The sequence below is a fragment of the Lipomyces arxii genome, assembly GCF_038497795.1.
Source record: "Lipomyces arxii strain Phaff 12-163 unplaced genomic scaffold V1512scaffold_5, whole genome shotgun sequence".
NCBI lineage: Eukaryota > Fungi > Ascomycota > Lipomycetes > Lipomycetales > Lipomycetaceae > Lipomyces > Lipomyces arxii.
The window spans coordinates 536,364-553,466 of NW_027117704.1; the positions used below are offsets into that span (position 1 = coordinate 536,364).

At 42.8% G+C, this 17,103-nt stretch overlaps 7 protein-coding genes across 7 annotated transcripts; 4 read left to right on the top strand and 3 right to left on the bottom strand.

The window, feature by feature from the left end:
• Nucleotides 1-20: 20 nt before the first annotated feature.
• On the bottom strand, nucleotides 21-4,744 carry V1512DRAFT_223723 (P-loop containing nucleoside triphosphate hydrolase protein). The gene is made up of 4 exons (XM_066913767.1): nucleotides 3,434-4,744; nucleotides 2,170-3,387; nucleotides 502-2,121; nucleotides 21-449 (listed from the first exon to the last, which is right to left on the bottom strand). Exons 1-4 carry the CDS (start codon nucleotides 4,391-4,393, stop codon nucleotides 327-329), a joined length of 3,921 nt encoding a protein of 1,306 aa, XP_066772244.1. The 5' UTR covers nucleotides 4,394-4,744; the 3' UTR covers nucleotides 21-326.
• Nucleotides 4,745-5,483: 739 nt separating this feature from the next.
• V1512DRAFT_275491 (uncharacterized protein) lies at nucleotides 5,484-7,135 on the top strand. The gene is made up of 3 exons (XM_066917830.1): nucleotides 5,484-6,198; nucleotides 6,244-6,816; nucleotides 6,867-7,135. The coding sequence occupies exons 1-3, from the start codon at nucleotides 5,514-5,516 to the stop codon at nucleotides 7,076-7,078; spliced, it is 1,470 nt and encodes a 489-aa protein (XP_066772245.1). The 5' UTR covers nucleotides 5,484-5,513; the 3' UTR covers nucleotides 7,079-7,135.
• Nucleotides 7,001-8,787, bottom strand: V1512DRAFT_275492 (Alpha/Beta hydrolase protein). The gene is made up of 3 exons (XM_066917831.1): nucleotides 8,558-8,787; nucleotides 7,956-8,508; nucleotides 7,001-7,905 (listed from the first exon to the last, which is right to left on the bottom strand). The coding sequence occupies exons 1-3, from the start codon at nucleotides 8,746-8,748 to the stop codon at nucleotides 7,132-7,134; spliced, it is 1,518 nt and encodes a 505-aa protein (XP_066772246.1). The 5' UTR covers nucleotides 8,749-8,787; the 3' UTR covers nucleotides 7,001-7,131.
• Nucleotides 8,788-9,954: 1,167 nt separating this feature from the next.
• V1512DRAFT_205525 (uncharacterized protein) lies at nucleotides 9,955-11,717 on the top strand (the record flags this gene model as incomplete). Its single annotated transcript, XM_066913360.1, has 3 exons — nucleotides 9,955-10,159; nucleotides 10,199-10,383; nucleotides 10,434-11,717. The coding sequence occupies 3 exons, from the start codon at nucleotides 9,955-9,957 to the stop codon at nucleotides 11,715-11,717; spliced, it is 1,674 nt and encodes a 557-aa protein (XP_066772247.1).
• Nucleotides 11,718-12,723: 1,006 nt separating this feature from the next.
• V1512DRAFT_247121 (uncharacterized protein) lies at nucleotides 12,724-13,235 on the top strand (the record flags this gene model as incomplete). Its single annotated transcript, XM_066914471.1, has 2 exons — nucleotides 12,724-12,949; nucleotides 13,000-13,235. The coding sequence occupies 2 exons, from the start codon at nucleotides 12,724-12,726 to the stop codon at nucleotides 13,233-13,235; spliced, it is 462 nt and encodes a 153-aa protein (XP_066772248.1).
• A 161-nt stretch (nucleotides 13,236-13,396) lies between these two features.
• On the bottom strand, nucleotides 13,397-14,890 carry V1512DRAFT_261390 (RNA cap guanine-N2 methyltransferase-domain-containing protein). The gene is made up of 6 exons (XM_066916065.1): nucleotides 14,717-14,890; nucleotides 14,618-14,670; nucleotides 14,473-14,571; nucleotides 14,100-14,423; nucleotides 13,891-14,056; nucleotides 13,397-13,846 (listed from the first exon to the last, which is right to left on the bottom strand). The coding sequence occupies exons 1-6, from the start codon at nucleotides 14,771-14,773 to the stop codon at nucleotides 13,733-13,735; spliced, it is 813 nt and encodes a 270-aa protein (XP_066772249.1). The 5' UTR covers nucleotides 14,774-14,890; the 3' UTR covers nucleotides 13,397-13,732.
• On the top strand, nucleotides 14,764-16,381 carry V1512DRAFT_275496 (GRASP55/65 PDZ-like domain-containing protein). Its single transcript, XM_066917832.1, has 2 exons — nucleotides 14,764-15,074; nucleotides 15,124-16,381. The coding sequence occupies exons 1-2, from the start codon at nucleotides 14,913-14,915 to the stop codon at nucleotides 16,165-16,167; spliced, it is 1,206 nt and encodes a 401-aa protein (XP_066772250.1). The 5' UTR covers nucleotides 14,764-14,912; the 3' UTR covers nucleotides 16,168-16,381.
• The last annotated feature ends 722 nt before the right edge of the window (nucleotides 16,382-17,103 follow it).

A 17,103-nucleotide genomic window follows, 5' to 3' on the forward strand; every position in this document is an offset into this window, starting at 1 on the left:
TTATTAAACGTACGCATTTGAGTACGCAGAGAGCCATCATACAGTGATGCGAGCAATTAAAGTCAAAGGAATTTAAAGATTACAAATAATGAATACGTATACGAACGCCAGTCTATCTAACTAGGGAAAACAATCTGCGCCAAGTTTCAAGTTCTTACACAATTTAGCCTGTCGATCGTCCGTTGTCATTTAGTAGTTGATTTTTCTCACTTCAATTGCATTAAACAGTTAACTTCTACAACCCACCCCAGTTATTTACATTATAAACTTAATTAGAGGAGTTACACCAACCATAAAATTCCTTGACATCGATTAATTATTATGACTTAAGTTTTCTCCAAAGCCTGGAGCTGCACCAGCTCGTAGTATTTTGAGCGATTTGCAAGTAGTTCCTGATGTGTACCACTCTCAAGCACTTTTCCATTCTCCAAGACGTAAATCTTGTCGGCCTAAATAACAGTTAGCTACAAAATTAGAACAAAATCAACACTGCAAACCAACCTTTTGAATTGTACTGAGTCGATGTGCTATGGCAATCGTAGTTCTTCCCTTTGCAGCCCGATCAAGTGCTTCCTGAACCACCTTTTCTGACTCACTATCAAGAGCCGAAGTAGCCTCATCAAGTAGCAAAACGGCCGGCTGTCTAATCAAAGCGCGCGCAATGGCCACTCGCTGCTTCTGACCTCCACTAAGTAAAACTCCTTTGCTGCCACACAGTGTATCATAACCGTCTGGCAGTGACATGATGAAGTCGTGGATATTTGCTTGCCTGGCCGCGTCGTAAATTTCTTCAGTCGACACATCACGCTCTGCACCAAGACAAATGTTATACTTGATTGAACCAGAGTACAGAACAGGCTCTTGCTGAACGAGTGCAATTTTGCTGCGGTAGGCAGCCACGTTGATCTCGCTAATGTCAATACCGTCAAACAAAATCCGTCCAGTGTGCGGTCGATAAAAAGACTCAATCAATCCAATGGCAGTACTCTTTCCGCAGCCAGAAGATCCGACCAAAGCAATATACTCACCCTTGTGTACGGTCAAGTTCAATCCTCTCAAAACCGGGACCTCCATCCGGGTCGGATACCGGAAATGTACATTCTCAAACTCAATGGTACCCTCAGTAGTCTCAGGAATAATGCCTTCGTCGCTTGTAACGTCGATGGTTGGGATAGTGTCAAACAATTTCTGTATGTCCTGCGCTGCGCGACGAGCTTTCGTAATGTCTGACGACAATCCAAACGCAATACCAGCACTCTGCGCGCCCTGAATGATGGCCATTGTCGGAATATAAAATTCGATAGTACCAATTTCGCGCTTGCCAATCAGACTACCACCGTACCAAAAGGACAGAGCAGACACAAAAAAAGTTAAACTCATTGTGGCTGCATACAAAATTGAGCTACCGTACGTCGAGTTTCGGTCGGCGCTGATTTGTCGTTTGATCATATCCTCATAATCTGCAAAGATTTTCTGCTCGCGTGTAAGTGAAATAACAGTGCGGACCGACCCAATAGCTTCTGCAGCATAAGCCGCCGATTTATCAAAGGACTTTTGCGTCCGTTCTCCAAAGTAAGTCATGAACTTGATTCGGGCGTATCCGACAGCAAGAAGCAGAGGCATACAAGCAGTACACACCAGCCCAAACTTCCAACTCACGGAGATTCCAAGAATGATACCGACAATGACGGTAGTAATAGATGTAAACACCTGCCCGATACTTGCCCCGGCAAGACCTTCAATCATTTGCGCATCGGTTGCCAGCATTGCAGTTATCGCGCCAGATGAATTCTCGTCCCTGTCAAAAAATGCAATGTCTTGCCGCAAGAGGTGTTTGAAACTCAAGTACCTGATTCGATGAACAAGTTTCTGAGCAGATAAACCAAGAATTCCCATGCCTATAACAGATGCTGCACACTCTACAATGGCCATCATGAAGAAAAATCCAGAATACATGTTAATCGTGTGCCGCATCTTGTCATATTCATCTGGAGTGACTTGAAACGAGGTAATACATTTTGCCGTAAAAATAGCCATTAATGGAAATCCTAAACCGCTGATAAAGGAACCAAAAAATCCAGTTAAAAGTAGCAATAACTCCGGCCGGTTAAGCTTATACATCTGAAAATTTCGTTAGTAAAAATTCTACAACTAATGAAAGACACATACAAATGTAAGCGAACTCCAAATAGTGTAGTACTTTGCTGACTCCTCAACATGTGGTATTTCTTTAATTGATTGTGTCCGCGCAAGACCCAACATATTTGAGTCCTCTTGGATTACAAGTTTCTGCTCGACTTCGACTGCAGACACCTCCTCTCCTGTTGCACTATTGACAACTTCCAATTTTGTGATCTGCTGCGCCTCAATCAACTCAGCATAAAGCCCGTTCAAATCCAAAAGCTCGTTGTGCGTGCCTTGCTCGACGATCTTGCCTCTATTCATGACTACAATCAGATCTGCATCGCGAATTGTTGACAGTCTGTGAGCAATAACAATAGTAGTGCGCGACTTGGACGCTTTATCCAAAGCGTCTTGCACAATACCTTCGCTCTTTGTATCAAGCGCTGAAGTTGCTTCATCAAGCAGAAGAATCTTTGGGTTGCTGACAATCGCCCGTGCAATTGCAATACGCTGCTTTTGTCCACCAGACATCAAGAATCCCCGCTCTCCGACATTCGTGTCTAAACCATCGGGAAGGTCATTAATGAATGACATTGCATTAGACTGCTCGCAGGCAACAGTGACAAGCTTTCGCTTCTCGTCTTCAGACACGTTTTCGTATTTAGTTCCGATCAATCCGTACGCGACATTTTCGTAAACCGAGCAGGAAAATAGAGTTGGCTCTTGTGAAACTAGAGCGATTTGCTGTCGGAGCCAAGAAATATTCACTTCATCAATTTCGTGACCATCGATTGTTACAGACCCGCTAACTGGTTGATAAAACCGTTCAAGAATGCCAATGATTGTACTTTTTCCAGATCCAGAGGCACCAACCAATGCAACTGTTTGACCGGCAGATACCTTAAGACTGAAGTTCTCAAGTATAGTGACATCAGGACGTGAAGGATAAATAAACTTGACATCCTTGAGCTCGATATCGCCATGAACATTTTCTAAGACCACTCCATCCTTAGAAAAAGAATCAATCACAGACTGCCTTTCAATGGCGGCATAGACCTTGCTCGACGCAGCTACCGCAGCACCAATTGCACGTGCATTAGGGCCAACCTGACCAAACGCGAACGACCCCATCATCATCGCGATTGTGACAGTAATCACAGCATTCACTTGAAGGTCACCAGAAACAATAAAACGGGAACCCTGCCAGTAGCCTAAAGCCAAAATGCAGTATATGTAAAACCACAGTATGCCAAACATGCTACCCTAAAACAATTAGCTTCAAAGTGAGATACTACATTCAAAAACTTACAAAAAAAAGGTTATCGCGAGCGCCCCATTTTTCTGAATCGGCTAATAGAACATCGTATCCTTGTGCGAGTCGATCTTGAATCCCAAAAGCTTGAACGTTGCGTACACTGGAAAACACTTCATCGACAATAGAACTTCCTTTGGCAATACCAATCATTGAGTTCTTTGCTGCACTAACAATTAACCTCACCATGCCGGTGACGGTAAAAAGCATGGCCAAAATTCCTGAACCGCAAATAAGAGTCAAAGCCCAGCTCTTGATAAATCCAACAACAAATGCACCAAAAAATGACGCCATTGCAGAAACCACCAGAGTGATCTTGTCTGACATTCCATTTTGTAACTGATTCATATCTGCCGTAATTTGCTTGGTAATTTCTCCTGTGCCAATATTATCGAAGTATCCAATATTCTGTCTTAAAATAGCTCTAAGGTATAAAGCACGAATTCTGGAGGATACTATTTCACCTCTGTCAACACTGATGCTGGTCGAGATAGCGATGGCTCCAAGACTGCCAATACCGAGATAAACCAGATATAGAGCATTTTTGTTCACTTCATGTTGAAAACGCTCTTGCGATCCACCATAAACAAAGTAATTGGTAAATGCTAAAGCAAACTGTCCAAGCACAATTGTAATGACTGGTAGAACGGCCCCGCCAACAGCAGCGCAGAAATAGGCAATAACTAACAACAACCTATCTGTTTTGGTTGCATATTTAAATAAACTAAACAGGTTGACATTTACATCTGGGGTTTCTACCTGAGCACGTAGAATTTTTGCTTCGTGCTCTGGCAGATGCGCGTATAGATCTTCGTCGCCAGCCTTCTGTGCCGGCAGCTTGATTGACTCTTCCTTTTCTTGATTTAAATTCTCGTTCACAGTTCCAGAATGCGAAGTAGAGGATCGCTTTTCATCTTCAGCAGATAGACTGCTATTACTTCTTCCTGGTTTTGCCATGTTTGAACGATGTTACGAAGGCAAGAGGAAAAAAAGGATTTGCGAACAGGCAGATACCTATATATGGGGCAAGTTTGGGCGTTCGATATGGTGACTGAATAAACGGGTTCCATTGTCATCCGCTCGCATTTTCAGCCGAATTGGGATTTTGTCTGGTGTGGGTGAGAGCTAATTTATTGTTTGCGCCAATGACGATGACAACGATACGTACTACCGGTGGAGAGTAAGCCTAATTTAGTAACTAATGCGAAAGGGTGTTATTGTGGAAAAGCTTTTTGCGTCGATGATTTGAGCGTCAACACATAAAGGAAATCTTTGCAAGCATTCTCCAGTGCGCGCGGACTTTGCGCTTGACTTTTAGTGCAAATCACATCAAAAGCTGACAGTTACAAAAGTACGGACAATCGCATTTGTTACTATATTCGGTATAGCGTGCGGCTTAAACCGTTGGGAAATAACTCGTACGGAAAGCTTAACTATACGCACACCCTTTAATTTAAACAGAGAGGCATTAAATAATCATTTTAAGAAGAAACAGATTGTCTTAATGTCACAACAGAACGCTGACGCATTTCATAGAAGGAATTTGAATTAGGTTCTCGGCTATATTGCCGAATATTGCCCTATGTTCACTATATTCAACGATCATGAATGATGAGCAATGAGTACGTAAAACACAGTTTAAACTAAGAAACTATAAGACAATTGAATAGCAACTGTACCCGACTTCTGTTGATATCATAAAAGTTTAATACAAGACACTTTGACAATCTACCTTGTTCTCTAAGTGTCACTTAATAACAGATATAGTCGAGGGTTGCTTACTTAATCATTACTTTTCACTGGCAATTTGTCCTGTGCTGTATAGTGTTCCTTTTTTTTACCGGCGTGAAACATACTCAGAAAAATCTTCCTCTATAGGCTTTTTTTATGATAATATCCCGTGCATAATGAGTCGCGTAAATGTCATTGTTAAGAAGATATCTCTAATGTGAAGCTGTACTACACGATTAAAGACACGTTACGCGTTACGACTTTACACGTGTCGTGCGGCTCGTTGATTAAAAGGGTACTCGATCTGCTACTTGTGTTCATTAACAGACCCAGATCAAGAAAGAGAATGTCAAATAATATACTAAATAGACTTTCCTATGAAATTCACAAGAAAATATTGGACTATGCTGCTGATAGCAGATCTGAATCGATGTTTCGGACCAGGACAAATTACGACCCAGAATGGACCCTGGTATGCCAGTACTGGCGCGATATCGTTCAGGAGATTACATTTAAGGATTTGAAAGTCACCGTCAGTCTGTCTGAGCAGCATGATAACTACGTAAACAGGGTTCGACATATTATTGCAGACCGACCAGTTTTGGGAAGCTTTATAAAATACATAACGTTGCGATTCGACAGTCCGTCTTATTTGTTCTGCGCCAGCGAGAATGAGTTTCTGGCCGAGAGTATTGTGGGTTTTTGTTGCTTGTTGCATGAAATAGGGCTAGCAAGTGATTCGTGTCCTACAGCTACGATATCAAGAGAGTTTTCAGAGGAGGAAATTCAATTTGAAGCTTTAGATGAGCTCAGAACATTCGTGGTTAGAATTGAACAGATGGCTAGAGGACTCCAGCCAATAAAACATCTTAAAAAATTGACGATATACAGCCAAATTACTACAGAACATATGCTTGCTGCAGAAGGAGTGATTACCATCCTAAGATTGTGTCCTGATCTTACGGATTTAAAGTGGAACTTTCCTATAGCCCGATCAGCAAGCAACACTACAGAACATTTCCTATATCAAGGTCAGTCCATGAAAGGAGTGCAAGACTCAAGTTGACAGCATATAGGTTTGGTCAAATCAATACCATTATTTCCTAAAACAATAAAACGACTAGAGTTAAATCTGCGAACAGCCCCATTTTACTTGCAAAGTTCAGACGCCAGCGATGACCATCGACACGAGTCCCCGCCCTCTCGAGGTGGATTGGGTGATAGATTGGGAAGATGTCTACGCGAGCTATCGCAGTCTCTTGTCGCGTTCTCGTACATAGGTCCAATAAGCCCTGAGTTTTTTGAAGACACGTTTGCGACTACAGACTACTCTGATCATCTCGACACCGAAGAGCCGGGACGATTCAAAAGATTACGTGCAAGATTTGCAGCTGAAGCTGGGGAAAACAAGTGGCCACATCTAGAATCACTATCGATCGAGTTTGAGCGGTTTGATTCACTCGGTAATGCGTATAAATCGTCTCCTTTTCCGATTCTCACACTCGAGGACGGGTCCATACGGCTGGTGCATGCCAAAGATGTTTCGGAAGAAGAGTCAGAAAAGCTGCTAAACGATCTTCTTTTGGCAGCAACTGAAGCTGCTGTAAACCGAATGCCAAAAATTAATCTTTTCCATGTGGTTGATTTAGGTAGGTTTTTTCTGACTGAGACTCCCTGCGCTTACTAACATGCTACACAGAGCGAACAACTTGCAGTATGCGGTTCCAACGCCGAGTTGGTGACGAATCACTTATACGCCCGAAAATGGCGTCTAAAGTAAAGGTCAATCCGCCGTTCACGCTACAGTTTCACCATGCTTTCCGGTCCAATTCAAAAATTCTAAAACTTTGGAAAAGCCACTTTGGTCCAGAATTACATGTTTATGACACCAAAATGAGTCTACCACTATAATATATATTATACCAACAATCCACATTATAACGCCACGCGCTTGTCTCTTTGTATCACATCAAATATCTTCTTGTTAGTCCGTATGAATCGAACTGACCTCTATGCTCGTTAAGTTTGTTGAATGTATCAACATGACGACGTTGCTCGTACTCTCCCTCTGCCATCTCGTGGATATCTTGGTCCAGCATGACAACCTTGTCGACTTCATGGTCTGCAGCCAAAAATCCCCATGGCGGTAGACCGTTTGCAAAATTGATCCATCCGGTCTGGTATTTCTCAATGAACCCGTCGTATTTAGGATCGAATTTGTAAGCATTGAAAAAGTAAAAAACGTCGACGCCATGGTGCGCGTCTAGACTGGGGATGTATGGGTTAGGTTCATCAAAAAGGTACGAGTATACTTTCTGTTGTCTACGTTCTCTTAGAGAGTTGACAGTGTTGTGCATCGGCTGGCCATAAGAGATATCATCGTATAAGACAATATGCTTGTCGAAGTTTTCCTGGCTGCCCTCTGGCGTGATGCCGTAGTAATCGACTAGCATATCCCCAACTTTCTCGACCGCTGCCAGACGCGGATGCATTTGATCGAGTGGGACCAACGCTTTGATTTTCGGTGCGTAAAAAATAGCCTCAAATCTACAATTTCCTAGCATAACTTCGGCAACGTCGTCAATCAGCGGCTTGTCAATGAACGGACCGTTGCCCAAGAAGTCCCCATCGTCGACAGGACCGTACATGCCTCCAATGATTGGAACGGCCTTCATGAGCGCGTCAACAGAAACCTGTTTAAACTCTTCGTCGGTCGTCGTGCCAGTGACCTCCTTTGCCTTTCAAACCTATTAGCTGCAATAGACGAAATGCCATACGTAAAACAAACCTTTCTGACAATTTCGTCAGCCTCGGACAGCGGTCGCGGTGTTCGTGCTTCGACAAATGTACTCATCATACCTAGTCTCTTAAACAAACCCTTTGATATTTCATTGATTCCATGGTAATGCGTCGCCAAACTGCCAGCTGACTCTCCAAGGACGGTAATGTTTTCTGGGTCGCCCCCAAAATCAGCAATATGCTTTTTGACCCATCTAATTCCTTCAAGTTGGTCATACATGCCCTGGTTCGCGCGACCGTCAATCTTGACAAACCCAATCAGCGACAACCGGTAGTTCAGTCTGACAAACATGATTGGCTTGCCGAGTTCACTGGACCGTGTGACGAGAACAGTCGGGTCGTACGTTTTGTCAGACGCGCAGCCGGTCATGTTGCCGCCAGGAAAAATCCAAATCATGACTGGAATTGGGTTCTCGACAACTGTGGGCCGCATGATGCACAAGTTCAAGCACTCAAACTCGTCCATCCGTGGACGAGGCGGCGGACGCTGGTCCTCGGGAATACCAGGCGAAAAGACCTGAGGAGGCTGAGGAGGGATTGGTCTTATAGTTAGGTGACGAAAAAAACCTCAATTAAATCAATAGAACATACCCAAACTCAGTTGCATCGTAGTCTGAAGCATAACTGTCGACCGGAGTCGGATACTCGTATCGCTTCTCGACCGAAGCGAACTTCAAGCCGCGAAACTCAGTAGTCGCACCGGTTGTGCATTTTCCAGTTATCTTGACACCGCCGAGCGACGGGGCGGTAATTGTTATAGTCGAAGGTTCAGCAGACGGCATCTTGTTTGGTGTTGAATCGTGAATTAACTTGATATGTTCTCCCCGATAAGCCCTGAACGCGCACGATTACGCTCAAGGTATATCGTACGCTAAAACACAAAACCCTTGGTATCTAATATAAGGTTTTAATGTAAAGCTTAAGTTAAATCTTAATGCTTTCTTAGGACCTTGATGTTTTTGCTCATTGACAGATCCACACTTAAGAATCGTCACAAGCGGTTTGCAAGGGCGTGCAAACAACAGAAATCATGGCACCGGCAAGGTCAGCTGGAGATGACAAGATTGAAGACAATGGGCTTGGGTCGTTGCTGGCAGACGAGGATGTGGATGTCGAAGACAGCGATGCGCTTAACACGTTCTTAGGTGATTCCTTTACGCTTGCGCTTGCGAGCGGCAAGAAGCTGGGTGATGCAAAAGAATATGTAGCGCATGCCGATGATGCGGTTGATTATGAAGATGAGGATGAACTTGCGGAGGACGAGGATGATTTGATGGAAGAAACAATCGCTGATCAGACTACGAGCGCAAAGCGGGAGGAAGACAATGGTGGAGACACGGATGAGGATAATTGGGCGAAAGAGTTTTCAGAGGATTTGCAGGTCAAGCATGAGCATAGATCTGGCGATGAAGATGATTTCGACGAACAAAGTGTGTTTCCAGAGCGACACAATACGCAACAAGAGAGTGTGCGATCAGTTTCAGAATCTTCCAAGTCTACGGATAGAAAGGACAAGTTGGAAATGGAAGATTTTGAGATGAACAATGTGGAAGAACCGACAAATGTGGTAGAGCAGTTGATGCAGGACATAATAGATGCAGAGGACTCAAGACCGCTACGAATGTCTTCGATGTTTGCTCCTGAACCTGTGAAGTTATCTTTACCAAAACCAAAATCAATCAAACGTAGGTTTACTGACGCTGATAATGGCAAACGTGGGACTAATAATATATGCAGCTTGTATACCAACGAGGGTCACTTTGGACGCCGACAAAGATCAACTCAAGCTATTCAGATCACACGTTCGGCCTCGGCGGACGCTGGCCGAAGCGCCCGGAACGATTCAGATTCACGATAGAGACTCTACAAATCGGAAACGACCAAAGACGACGAGAACGTCTGATCGGCAACTGTCACAGTTTGAGAAGGAATTGATTTTTTCGTGTTACGATTTTGAAAACAAGATTGTGTGGGATTCGGACTCGGCTATGGACGTAGATTTTCCCAAGATTTCCAAAAAACCGCACGTGTCGTTTGGCGATGACATTTACTGGGTTGACGATGAGGAATACGTGTCTGGAATTGACGACGATGCGATTTTGGAAGGAAATCTGGAGCCACAAGCAAAGAAATTAGTGCTAGATTTGAACGATATTCAGCTGTTCGTTGATGCAGAACGGCAAGGCAAGTTATGTGTTTAATATGAGTTGAATTGTTACTGATTTTGTTCAGATCGCTGGAAAAAGAATGTTAAGCCGTCCGAGATTGGACAGCAGCTGTTTCAAAAACGATACAACATTTCAAATGACCAGGCTTACGATCTGCTGAAAGAGAATTACCAATCTCGGGTGCGCGCGACAATTGGTAATCTCAATATTGATCATTCTATGGTCGCAAATCGACTACAATCTCCTTACGTGAGTCTTATCGAAGAAATGAGTGGTAGAATTATGCTAACACTATCAAGTACAAAGTCAAGCTGTCGAAATCACAAGCTAGATCAGTTCACCGGCCGAATTTTGTAGTGCGAGCAAACACGGTGGTGCATTTCTCAAAAGTGCGGCATCGGAAAAAGAAGAAAGATAAAGGGAAAGACATTTCACAACTATTGGCAACGTCGAAAGATTTGTCGCTTGGAGATGGGTCACAGTACGCACTACTTGAATACTCCGAGGAAAATCCGATGATTATATCGAATTTTGGGATGGGCAGCAAGATTATAAACTACTATCGGCGCAAGGCCCCTGAAGACGAGTCACGGCCGAAGCTGAGTATTGGAGAGACGTATGTGCTTGGACAGCAAGACCGAAGTCCGTTTTGGAATTTTGGCTCGGTGCAGGCTGGTGAGATTGTACCGACTCTCTATAACCGTCTGGTGCGGGCGCCTATATTTAAGCACGAACCAAACAAAACGGATTTTTTAATGATTAGAAATACGGGTGGTGGAGAAGGACAGAAGTACTATTTGCGTGGAATCCAACATATGTTTACGGTCGGTCAGACTCTACCCGTGACTGAGATCCCTAGCCCGCGGTCACGACGAGTGACAACTGCGAGCAAGAATCGTTTGAAGATGGTTGTGTACCGAGTGCTGCGGAAGTCAGACAAGGAACGCATACTCGTAAAAGGCATCTCATCGCACTTTCCCGACCAGAACGACATGCAGAATCGGCAGCGGCTGAAGGAGTTTATGGAGTACCAGCGCACTGGAGACGATCAAGGATATTGGAAGATCAAGGCTACGGATGTACTTCCAAACGAGGAAGGGATTAGAGCGATGGTAACTCCAGAAGAGATCACACTGTTGGAGACAATGCAGGTTGGACAGCAGTTTTTGGAAGATGCCGGATATGGCGGCGGGAAAGAAGACGATGAGCAGAACGAGGGTATGAGTATTGAGGAGAAGCTTGCGCCGTGGATCACGAGTAAGAACTTCATCAATGCGACCCAAGGCAAGGCCATGTTGGAGCTTTACGGCGATGGTGATCCGTCTGGTGCGGGGATGATGTTCAGTTTTATCCGGACATCTATGAAGGGTGGATTTAGGGCGGCCGGGGATCATACGGATCCTGAAAAAATTGACAAGTCAAAGTACGGTGGACATAGTTACAATGTGGCGATGCAGCAAAAGGCATATGAGGACGAGATTGCTCGAATATGGAACGCCCAGAAGATCAGTCTCTCAGCACCTCCCGCCCCGCCTGCACCGTCTGCACCGCCTGCTCCTCCTAAGGCAGCAACTACTTCATGATATAAATAAAGATTCATATTGATTGTTATTGTTGGCAGGGCATATAGGACGGTAACATAAAACAAAGGTGGAAAAGAAAAAATAACACACATTAAAGGGTTAGGGTCAGTTTGTCTTATAACTTTACTGCCTAAAGCAAATTAATAAATAAGTTTCACATATTTGAAGGTGACACTAAATGGACAATTTCATATGTGTTAATGACCCAGAATTACTTGTGTGATCCCGTGCGTTTGAAACAGAGACACGGCATTGACTAAATTTAAAGTAGCTGGTCTACAAAATAAAGTTTCAATTAAACGAACTATAAATTATCTTTCAATTGTTGGTTTAATAAAGTGATTGGACAATCACGAATTTATAAACTTTAAATTAATTAGCGCTTTGTGTTGTAAGTGCATTGTAGATCATTTATAATAGTATGTGTTAGTATAACAATAAGTGTTTATAGCATAATAATAATAATAATAATAATTTATATGTTATATATAAAAGAAATGATCATATAACATGATTCTCAATATAAAGTATTATAGCTTATGTCAACTGTCAATGAAACAAGTAACGATGTTTACACATGTGACGTCAATACTATAAAAGTGTACCTGGGACTAACTGTATTTAGTTAGTTTCAATCACTATCCTTGAAGAGGACGCTGGACATGACCTTTTCCGGTGTTTCTTTATATTTTGAGTCTGAATTAATAGGTTTGAAATATCAGTATAAGTAATAATAGTTATTAAAATATAGTGTATAAATAATACAATACAGCTATATTACATATCACAATTGATATAAATAGAACCTGTTTTAAAAAGATCAATCAGGGGCGGGTCATAGTCAATAAAAAAACGTTTAAAGACTTAATAACACACGCACACAATCTTTATTTAGAGTGACTTCTCTACGGCTGGCTGGTCTTGTCTGGTCGCTCTCTCTATTTAAAGGCTCTTGTTTACCTTTTTCTCTTATTCATTCTTTATTACTTTATTTACTACACAAAAAATGGTACCAGATTCAGTGGACGAACGAATATTGCAAGAGCATTTTCTTCGTGATCGATTCTATAACTTTGACTATACTTCACTGTCTTCGGCCTCCGTTTCAGCTTCAAATTCTCTTCTACAAACATCGTCAACACTTCACACAAAACTTGGTTATACTTACGATCTTGTCTTTTTGATCCTTGTTTTTGCACTTCCAGTACTATTGCTTTTTGCCGTATTAAAAGGTAATTCTTCGTTTCTAGCTTGTTTGGTGCATATCTCATCTTGTTACTAGCCATAATAACACTTAAACGAAATCATCAAAGAGCATCTTCACCACTTTTACCCACATCTTTTTCTCCAAGCATCTTGTCTGTGACTTCATTTTCAAGCAGTGCATCTTCTTCACCAACACTTTCAAGTTCTGCCACATTTTCTCCAAAAGAGCGTTTACCGGGTTCAAAAGCTGTCGGACTTTTTGACAAGCTTTTTGGTCTAACGCAGGATGAGGACAGATTTCGACAAGATTGATTGAAAGGCTCAGAAAACTCTCGTGTACCATGTGTACATGGAGCACGAATAATGAATTAGTTTCGAGACGTTTTTTTTTTTTTTTGCATAAAAAAGTAGATTGCAAATAGTTTGCGTTCGCTTTTGGACCGGTCATTTATATCAGCATTACAGTCATCGTCGGAATATCCAAAAGTATACAGGATGGATAATAATAAGCATTAATATATATATATATATACTTCCAAATCAGCTAAATTAGCCAACCAAATTCCAAAATTTCGTACCGTGATAAGCAAGCCATTACATGCACGACAAGTAATCCGTAAGCGTATCCAACTCACTTAACAATCTTGTATGACACTTTGACGTATCAAGACATGTCAGTATTAATATTTAGTGTTGTTTCGCACCAAATTCTCCTGTATCAGGAGTAAATTCGTCTTCTGTCGAGTAAGCGCGCGCTCTCCCATGCCAGCGTAGGCAAATTACAAGCAATCAATCAAAGTGAGTTGACTTTAGCTGTCATCTGCGAACCCAGATGCCTCTATAGATTCGTACGAGACTGTATCAACAAACTGGAAATTCTGTCCTGATGCAACAGCAAGAGCATTATAGTATGCACAAAGTCCCTTTACAATTCAGCAACGCTAACTCAATCTTCAACTGATCTTACCTTGCATCTGCCTCTTATATGTAAGTACGATACCATACATACTCCATCGCTCTCTTCGGTCTCCTCGTAATAAGCAGATTCACGTAATTGCGGTAGATTTGAGTTCCGAGGTAGAAATACTGCGACGTGCGGTGTAATCATTCTGCTCGCCTTCAACAGCGATTGCCTAACAAAGTCAGAACTATAAAGCTACAAACTTGACAACATACAGGTTGTAAGGTTTCATGGTTTGCAAATCAAACACAGCACTGGTCATATACGAAGGTCCACCCCAAGGCGGACTAAGAAACACAATGTCGGCCTCAACCTTTGGTGCATAGTCAAAAAAATCGCCAAGAATAAACTCAATCTTGTCCACAACTCCGTACACAAGAGCATTATGTTTGGCGCATCGCATCGTGATTGGGTCCTTTTCAATTAAAATGACCTTGTCAACCAGCATCGCAAACTGAATTGCATTTCCACCCGCGCCCCCAAACGCGTCTAATACAACTGCAGGATTTGTGTTGATATATACGTGACTAGCTATTTCACTACCGATTTAACTTGCACCCAGCCGGCCTAAAAAAAAGGCACACATACCGAGCTACAGCCTCAGGAGTGACACTATACCACATCTCTTCGTTGAGCCAGACACCTTCATCGAATCGTGAAAATAATTGATACCGCTGTTTCCAGTACCTATAACAATCAAAATCTAATCAATATAAGTCAAACAATTGCTTACTTGTAGAGATATGAAGGAATCGTTTGAGCATTGAAACTAACTTTGTGTGCTATCTAAGCCGGTATCAGATTTGCTCTCGCTCCCACTTGGTAGACCTACATCATGACCAGTATCATAGTCTGCTTCATCACTTGTACTGGTGGTATCATCTGACATCGCTCGCCAACTTTCCAATTTGGCTTGTCAACTAAAAATTGTGTTCATGAAAAGACTAACAATGTCGAGCCGCACGGAGCGCATTACATGCGTCCATGAGCGAGTGAAGGCAAGGATGTCGGACAAGCAGTAGCACTAAATGGGTAACGAGCAGTCAGCGCAACAAGCAGGTGGTGATAGAAGTGGATTACTTGAATCATTTGGATTTCGGGTGCTTAAAGTCGCTCCGGATTCGTTGGCGGCTGCAGCAGCGTTTGAGTCCTATTTCGACTACATTTGTGCCATCAATGGCCATAAGATTGTGAGTTTATTATGTTACAAGTCAGTTTCGAGTAACTGATTTGATAAAGGAAGATGGAAATTCACAGCTATTCAGCGACGAAATTCGAAACTGTGCTGGAAGATTTGTCAGATTCACAATATTCAGTGCAAAAGGACAGACGTTAAGAGAAGTAGAAATTACGCTGCCTGTATCTGAACACGATAAACCAGTATCCATCGGGCTATCATTACAATGGGCCCCACTAAGACTGAGTGAGATTGTGTTTCACATTTTGGATGTACAGCCTGCTTCTCCTGCGTACAAAACTGGATTACAACCTGGATCTGACTACATTGTCGGAGTCGAGAACTATAACTTAATAGCCGAATACTCACTGGGTGAGATTCTAGAAGAGAATCAAGATAAAGAACTGTCACTCCAGGTTTATAACTCAGATTATAACACTGTCAGACTTGCGACGATAGAACCAAACAGATCATGGGGTGGAGGTGGATTACTGGGGTGTGGAATAGGGTATGGGCGACTACATTTATTGCCAGAATGGACCAGCTGGATGCCTGCGCCAGGTGAGGCTATTTTCTCTGCAGATGGACCTGATGAGTTTGTAACGCCGATCCCAGCAAGCACCGGGACACTAATTATGCCTCCCACGCAGAGCGAATTACTGCTGAAGGAGACAAATGTCGAATCAGACACTACAGCCACGGCTGAAATTCACACCACGACAGCTGCAACACCCGTTGTAGTGCCCGGATCTCCGGGGTCATTTATGCCAGTCTATATGCGCCGAAAGCATCATTTCACCGGAGCCGGTATCAAATCTGCGCCTCAGTTGGACGCGTATTTTGACGAACAAGAAAAGCTTAGTAAGGAGGCAGACTATAGCATTGCACCACCGAGTGGGACCGGGTCGACACTGCCACCACCGCCAAAGGATTCAGAGATCAAAAAGAGTTTGTCCGAGTCTGAAGATGCAGTCTCAACTGCAGTTCCAGCGGAAGACACAGACGATGCTGCAGCAAGTATGGCAACAACGGCAGCAGCGGCAAGAACAGAGACCGAATCAGAGACAGTGGCCGCAGCAACAGAATCAGACGATGAAATTGACTAGTATGGAGTGCAACAACTGCAGACTGTCGGAATCACAAATAGTTTTAACTACTAGCCTAGTTTAACCTATTTGCGGATAGCCATAGTAGTAAACTAGTAAAGTTTGTGTTAAAATGAGGGGAAATTGGACGATGAAAGTAGACTATAGTATATTTACAACCGCATCCCGTGAATTTTGTGAACGTAATCCAAAAAGACCTAAGGTTTAGCTCATATAACAAAGTAGTCATGACTGCAATTAAATTTCAATGCGAGAACTTGAATGATCAAGGAAGGGCACGGTGTGGAGATTGAAACGATGATACCGCATCCGACAGCAATGTTCACTGGGCTCTCGTGGCATTGCACAGCAAATTTAAAGCACGGTGTAGTTGAGTGTAGCAATAAGGCTAAAATAACTATTGTTGGCGGCGTGGAAGCTGGATAATTGGTACAATTGCAAGCAGAAAGAGCTATCCTGTAAATATGAAACGTACGCAATCTTGGCTTTCATGCGTACGCAATACGCAAACCCTAACCACTAGCAACAATGATGCTGTTCTAATGAATTGAAGAGTAAGCAGTATTTGAAGTTGCTTGGATTACTGAAAGCTATACACAAATGTCCAGTTTAATTTATATAAACAATAGCGCAATGCTAGCAGCTAAACTCGCAGAACTGTCAAAAACTTCGAGCAAAAACCGAATCAATTTTATTTCATGACAAATCAGACTGTATTTAGCTACCTACTTCTTTGTTGTTTACTTCGTTTTTCAGCATAGTATTGGATTTGCACGAACAATGCATACGGGGTTTCGCGCTATAGTAAATCGAACTTAATCTGCGCAATTGTGCCGGTGGCAGCTGCCGTACGCCAATATTTGGCGTTCAGTTACAATTAGTATCGCTTCAGAGTTGCAAAAGCCCAGTTTAAAATAATAGTAACTGCATGGCATC

Excerpts from the sequence above, each read along its gene's own strand:
- V1512DRAFT_275496 (XM_066917832.1), top strand. The coding sequence starts at position 14,913 with ATGGGTAACGAGCAGTCAGCGCAACAAGCAGGTGGTGATAGAAGTGGA. Across the intron at positions 15,075-15,123 it reads CCATCAATGGCCATAAGATT|GAAGATGGAAATTCACAGCT; the intron begins GTGAGTTTATTA and ends GATTTGATAAAG.
- V1512DRAFT_223723 (XM_066913767.1), bottom strand. The coding sequence starts at position 4,393 with ATGGCAAAACCAGGAAGAAGTAATAGCAGTCTATCTGCTGAAGATGAA. Across the intron at positions 3,388-3,433 it reads CTCGCGATAACCTTTTTTTT|GGTAGCATGTTTGGCATACT; the intron begins GTAAGTTTTTGA and ends TAATTGTTTTAG. Across the intron at positions 2,122-2,169 it reads TTTGGAGTTCGCTTACATTT|ATGTATAAGCTTAACCGGCC; the intron begins GTATGTGTCTTT and ends CGAAATTTTCAG.
- V1512DRAFT_275492 (XM_066917831.1), bottom strand. The coding sequence starts at position 8,748 with ATGCCGTCTGCTGAACCTTCGACTATAACAATTACCGCCCCGTCGCTC. Across the intron at positions 8,509-8,557 it reads TACGATGCAACTGAGTTTGG|ACCAATCCCTCCTCAGCCTC; the intron begins GTATGTTCTATT and ends CCTAACTATAAG. Across the intron at positions 7,906-7,955 it reads CTGACGAAATTGTCAGAAAG|GCAAAGGAGGTCACTGGCAC; the intron begins GTTTGTTTTACG and ends TAGGTTTGAAAG.
- V1512DRAFT_275491 (XM_066917830.1), top strand. The coding sequence starts at position 5,514 with ATGTCAAATAATATACTAAATAGACTTTCCTATGAAATTCACAAGAAA. Across the intron at positions 6,199-6,243 it reads AGAACATTTCCTATATCAAG|GTTTGGTCAAATCAATACCA; the intron begins GTCAGTCCATGA and ends GACAGCATATAG. Across the intron at positions 6,817-6,866 it reads TTTCCATGTGGTTGATTTAG|AGCGAACAACTTGCAGTATG; the intron begins GTAGGTTTTTTC and ends CATGCTACACAG.
- V1512DRAFT_261390 (XM_066916065.1), bottom strand. The coding sequence starts at position 14,773 with ATGTCAGATGATACCACCAGTACAAGTGATGAAGCAGACTATGATACT. Across the intron at positions 14,572-14,617 it reads ATTCCTTCATATCTCTACAA|GTACTGGAAACAGCGGTATC; the intron begins GTAAGCAATTGT and ends TGATTGTTATAG. Across the intron at positions 14,424-14,472 it reads ACTCCTGAGGCTGTAGCTCG|TGAAATAGCTAGTCACGTAT; the intron begins GTATGTGTGCCT and ends TTAAATCGGTAG.